The sequence below is a fragment of the Pistacia vera genome, unplaced genomic scaffold (assembly GCF_008641045.1).
Source record: "Pistacia vera cultivar Batoury unplaced genomic scaffold, PisVer_v2 Contig964, whole genome shotgun sequence".
In the NCBI taxonomy this organism is placed as follows: Eukaryota; Viridiplantae; Streptophyta; class Magnoliopsida; order Sapindales; family Anacardiaceae; genus Pistacia; species Pistacia vera.
Window position 1 is genome coordinate 18,965 of NW_022196850.1, and position 6,317 is coordinate 25,281.

General features: G+C 35.7%; 1 protein-coding gene across 1 annotated transcript; it reads left to right on the forward strand.

The window, feature by feature from the left end:
• Positions 1–204: 204 nt before the first annotated feature.
• Positions 205–1,259, forward strand: LOC116121092. The gene is made up of 2 exons (XM_031407037.1): positions 205–552; positions 711–1,259. Exons 1-2 carry the CDS (start codon positions 205–207, stop codon positions 1,257–1,259), a joined length of 897 nt encoding a protein of 298 aa, XP_031262897.1.
• Positions 1,260–6,317: the final 5,058 nt, after the last annotated feature.

Sequence of the window (6,317 nt, forward strand, 5' to 3'; positions counted from 1 at the left end):
CACACACACACACACACACACACACACACACTATTATATATAGATTATTATATATATAGTATATATAGATATATATATATATATATATAAACTTGTTTACTTTTATCAGTTATTGATATATATTTTTATATGTTTAGTTTTCTCTTGTGGATTGTTTTAATTATTCATTTTTTTTCTTAAAGCATGTATATAGAAAATATTAGGATGGGCAAAAAGGAAGATGACACTAATTCACAAACTAGAAATTATAATGCAGGGGAACCTGAAGAAGATGCTCTTTTAGTTTGTGGGATGCTACATCTGGTAGATACTGGAAAGGTGGTAAATGGCACATTTAAAAATGGAGCTTTTCAAGATTTACACAAATACATGCAAGAAAGGTTACCTGAATTTTCCAAGAAGGCTAATCCTCATATTAAGTCAAGGCATAAATATGTTAAAAAACAATATCAAGCCATTTGTGAAATGCGAGGAGACAGTTGCTCAGGATTTGAATGGGATTCGAAACGATATTGTATCACTGCTGATGAAAGTGTTTTTGAAGAAGTTAAGGTAAACTCTCTTTATCTACACACACTCATTGCTTTCGATGTTTGAACTTTATATATATATATATATATATATATATAAAATCTTGGCTACATATTAATTATGAAGACAATTTTTATTGTCCTAATAATAATATTATATATATTTCTTTGATTGAACAGTTTCATCCTAATACCCATGGACTTATAAACAAGCCATTTCCCTATTTTGACCAACTTGCTCGAATATTTGGCAAAGATCAAGCAATTGGAGCGGCAGCGGATTCTCCTGCAAATGTTGTTGAAGAGCTTGAAAGAGAAGAACAAATGCAAGGATTACATTCTATGCATAATGTTTCCTCACACACCTTGTTAGATGATGAGAATGAGGAAATACAATCACAATTCATGACCAATGATTCACCAAATAACCATAAGGCAAGTCATGTTGCTTATTCTACATGCAACCAAAATGCAAACCAAGCTGGCCCATCTACTTGTCAACAACAACATGCCAAAAAGAAGCAAAAAACTTCTGATACCAAGATGCTCATGGAATCTTTTTCTTGTCAAATGTCTAAACTAAAAGGTGTCTTGAAGGGTGCAGGTGAGCATATCTCTAAACTTGCTGATTGTTTTCAACATAAACAAGATGCAGCTATGAGAAGGAAGAAGATATATGAGGAGCTGAAAAAGATTGATGACATTCTGAAATTCAAAGATTGGCTATGACAAGAAAGATAGTCAAATGCCCATTTGAAACTGATTTCTTCTTCAGCTGAGATGATGAAGTGTTCGAAGAAGACATATGTTTTGGCTTTTTTGATTCCAGATGCATGACTAGCAACTGATTATTTTGTAATGCTTAGTGCTTTATGACACTAATATGCTATGATGAAACTTGCTAATATTCCAGCAAGTTTCGTATGTTTTTGGACATGGTGCTAGTGCATTATATTGACACTAATTTTCTATATAGGTATGGTTAAGTTATATGTTTCAATATTAAATTATTCAACTATTGAAATTATCATGAATGAAGATAGTTGATAATATATTATATTAACTTGGAATTTTCTTTTTTTTTTTTTTTAACCAAATCACAAAAAATTATTTGTTATAATTGGACTTCTCTATCAAATATAACTTAACTTGTATTTAATTAGATGAAAGTTGAATTTTTGTTGGTTTTGGATATTTAGGGTAAAGTTGAAAATTATTTATCGAATCCATAGATTGTATTCATCTAACCAAACATGAGTGCATGGAAATTTGAATCAACAATCCATGGATTTTATATTTAAACCAAACAATGGAATTTATCAGATACATGGATTTTGAATCCATGGATTGTACAAAATCCATGGATTTTAAAATCCCTTAATCCAAACGAGGCCTTAAAGAATTCTTAACATTCCAATATTATTTTGCAACCACTGTTCCAAAATAAAAGAGAAACCGAGAGATTCGATTCAAAATCCTAGCCACTTTCACCATTTCTCCATCAAATCTAAACACCCAAACACTACATCTATCATTCCCAAACACTCCAACCATGAAATCAGTCCCCAAACACCATACAAATCACACCAAAAAATCAAAATCAAATCTTCCACGAACATTGGAATCTATTCACCTCTTCGGGTTTCCTCTTGTTGCCCTTTTTACATTTTTTGGGAGAATTTTCGTATTTTTACATTCATAAATCCTAGGTTAGAATAAATCTTTTTTATACTCAAAATTGAAGTCAAAAGACCAAATCTCGCAAACCTTGTAGATTTCCCATAAGCTATCAGATATGATCTTCGTTAGACCAAAACTTTGTTTTCCTTGAATTTTCTACATTTTCGAAATCTGATTTTTCTATCAAATTTTTTGGCTTCAATTTCATTATTCTGATCACTTGAAATGTTTCTTAAACATGCATGTTTTCACTAACAAGTTGGATGTTTAACTTTCTCACATTTTCTCCATAAAAGTTTCCCTTGGTCTTCTTTGTTTTGACTTGAGTCATGATAAGGCTTACAACGGGATGCTTTTTGAAGTGAGCTCTTGTAAGGAGGTGACGGGTTGGCCGAAGTCCAAGAAAAAGACCGTAGTGGTCCACCATTAGACCTAAGCCAATAGTGTATCTTTGTTATTCATTACCTATTTCGTTGTATGTGTTTCACTTTTTTGTTAACTTTTCAAAAATGCAAAAAGGCCACCAACACTAAATAACTAATCAAATGTAATAAATAACTAATAAAGGAAACTTTCTTATAAAATCTTACGACTTATAAAATCTTACGACTTATAATTCACTAGGTTTAACAGTCAATGTTTTCAAAGGAGAAGAGAGTTCTCTCATAGTCAACGTTTAAACACATTTCTAAATAACTAATAAAAAGTAATAAAATAAATATTTTTAAGTGGCTAATAAACCACCATGCTAAGTCCTTAGGGCAAATAATTAATTATATAAAAATACTATACTTTATGAATAAATAGTTGTATAAGCCAAAAATCGAATTAGAGCTTGCCATGCCCAATAACGAATAAAAACTACGTACAACCTAGTGCAATAGCCCAATTCTGATTAGGCCCATGCTTAAAACCATCTTGTTGAGAGACCATCTAACGGGATGACCCATTTTGTGAGAAGATCCATTCTATGGTTTGGCCTGTTCTACGAGCTTATCCACACCTCAAGTCAACCCTCTCCACTAGGCTACTCTACAAGGCCACCCTACAAACTGAACGAAATAGAGACAAAAAACAGGAACAAAATATAATAGTAAAACAAATCAAACAGTAAACAAAGAAAATAATACGCGCGATTTACCTTGATTCACCCAATGTGGGCTACGTCCAGCTGAGTCAATATTATTGCAATATGCCTCACCTCTCTCATTTACAATGAATAAATTGCTCTCTCACCGATAACAAGAGAAAAAATATGATTATATACTAGGTTTAAGAGACTAAACCTAGTTTTACATGGATTCCTATTCCTAAGCCCAACCCAATAAGAAATTAGTAACTTAAAAGAAATCCTACAGCGGGAGCCCCGAGTGTGTCTCCATTACCCATTAATGTTGAAGTAGTTGACAACTCCAACATTCTCCCACTTGGCGAATACTTCACACAATGAAGGCCTACCTCATCAACACACCATGTAAACTTTGCTAAGCTCACTGCCTTTGTAAGAAAATCTGCAGCATTAACAAGTGTATCAACTTTCTCTAACACCACCAATTTTTCCTCCACCTTTTGCCTGATGAAATGGTATTGTATGTCAATGTGTTTTGATCGCGAATGAAAGACAGGATTCTTGGCTAAGTAAATAGCCCCTTGATTGTCACACCCAATCTTCACAGCATCAAGCTTGAAACCAAGCTCTAAACTCAATCTTCGAAGCCATATAGCTTCCTTGCCAGCATGTGTCAATGCCATGTATTCTGCCTCAATCAATGACAAAGCCACAGTACTTTGCCTCTTACTCATCCAACAAACAATAGCACCAAATAAAGAGAATACATACCCACTTGTGGAACGCCTACTATCGAAATCACCTCCCCAATCAGCATCCACAAAGCCTATCACATCTAGCTCATCTCTAGTCGCCATGCCTTCGTAACATAATGATAAATCCGAGGTCCCACGAAGATATCTAAGAACCCTCTTTACAGCACTCCAATGCTCTTTACCAGGATTTAACATAAAGTGACTCAAAACTCCCACTGCTTGTGCAATATCGGGTCGCGTGCACACCATGGCATACATCAAACTACCTATAGCACTCGCATAAGGCACATGTGTCATTTCTTCAGCATCTCCCTCAGACTTAGGACATTGATCAGTAGACAATTTCACTCCCAAAGTCATAGGAGTCTTCACAGGTTTGCAATCTACCATGTTAAATTTCTTCAACACCTCTTCGATGTACTTTCTCTGCCCTAACCACAATTTACAACTCTGATGATCTCTAGTAATTTGCATACCCAAAATAAAATTTGCAGCCCTAAGATCCTTCATGTCAAATTGTGTAGCCAACAAACCTTTCACAGCATTTATCAACTCCTTGCTATTCCCTATCAGCAACATATCATCTACATATAAGGTTAAAATAACAAAGACATTTTCTAACCTTTTTAAATACACACAGTGATCCACGTTGCTGCGGCTAAAACCATGCTGAAGAACATAAGAGTCAAACTTTTGGTACCACATCCTTGGTGATTGTTTAAGCCCATACAGAGACTTCCTCAACCTACACACCAAGTCTTCCTTCCCTTTACATACAAACCCCTCAGGTTGCCTCATGTAAATTTCCTCCTCTAAATTCCATGTAAGAATGCCGTATTTACATCAAGTTGCTCAATTTCAAGATCATCCGCAGCAGCAATAGATAGAACATACCTAATGATGTTAACTTGGCCACAGGAGAGAAAATCTCACCATAATCAACACCCTCAATCTGCGAGAACCCTTTGCAACGAGTCTCGCCTTATACTTTGCAATTGTCCCATTGCCTGCAACTTTCTTTTGAACACCCACTTGCAACCAATTGCCTTTCTATCCTTAGGCAATTTACATAGGATCCATGTAATATTTGTCCAGTGACTGCATCTCATCATTCATCGCAAACTCCCACAGATTTGCATCTTCCATGGCTCTTGCTTCATGTACATTCCTAGGTTCATACCAATCACATTCAAAGCATGTAATCCACTCAAGGCACTAGAGAGAACGAACTAGTGCCTTTCTAACTCTTGTAGATCTCCTCAAAATTGATGGCGCCACAACTTCACATCAAAATCATCCTCAGAATCATCACAGAACCCTCATCGCCACACTATCAAGTTTATCTTCATGGTCAGATTCTGTAGACTCTAAATTTTCAATCTTGCAGCAACATTAGGAGTATTCCTCCTCTTGCTCTACTGTAGTCACATCAAACTGAATTTTCTTTGATGCTCAAGATCTTCAGGAGTTCCCACACGTTGTTTTAACTCTCTAAAGATACATCTCTGTGTGATAATGCTTCTACTCACAGGATTCCACAACTTGTATCCCTTGATGCCATCCTTGAACCCCACAACTTGCACTTCTCAGATTTACTATCAAGCTTTTCTTTCTCCTTTGGCACATGCACATATGCATCACAACCAAAAACTCGAATAAAAGATAGATTAGGTTTCTTACCATACAAGCTTCATATGGCGTCATGTCTTTAATAGAAGAAGTGGGAGACCGATTCTTCAAATAACAAGCCATCGCTGTAGCTTCAGCCAAAATTCAGACCCCAAATCTGTCGTATTCAGCATGCATCTAGTCTTCTCTAAAGTGACCGATTGAGACGTTCAGCCACTCCATTTTGCTGAGGTGTGTAAGGTGTAGTTTTCTACCTTGCAATTCCAGTGTTGCACAAAATTGCTCAAACTTACTAGAGCAAAACTCACCGCCATTATTAGTTCGCAAAGCTTTATCTTCTGTCAAACTGATTCTCAATAAGGCTTTAAATTCCCAAAATTTCCAAAGGCCTCAGACTTGTGCGCATGAAATAAAACCAACAGTATCTAGAAAAATCATCAATGAAAGATACATAATACCTGGATTTACCAACAGATTCCACTGAGGGGGCCAAAAACGTCACTATGAATTAACTCCAGTATTTTTGTTGCTCTCGTGCCTGTCGATTGAAAACTAACCGATTCTGCTTGCCTTGTAAACATTCCTCACAAAACCGAAAACTCATGGAACAGTTAGGAATACCTTTAGCCATTTTCTGAGTCACCAAAGTAGCAA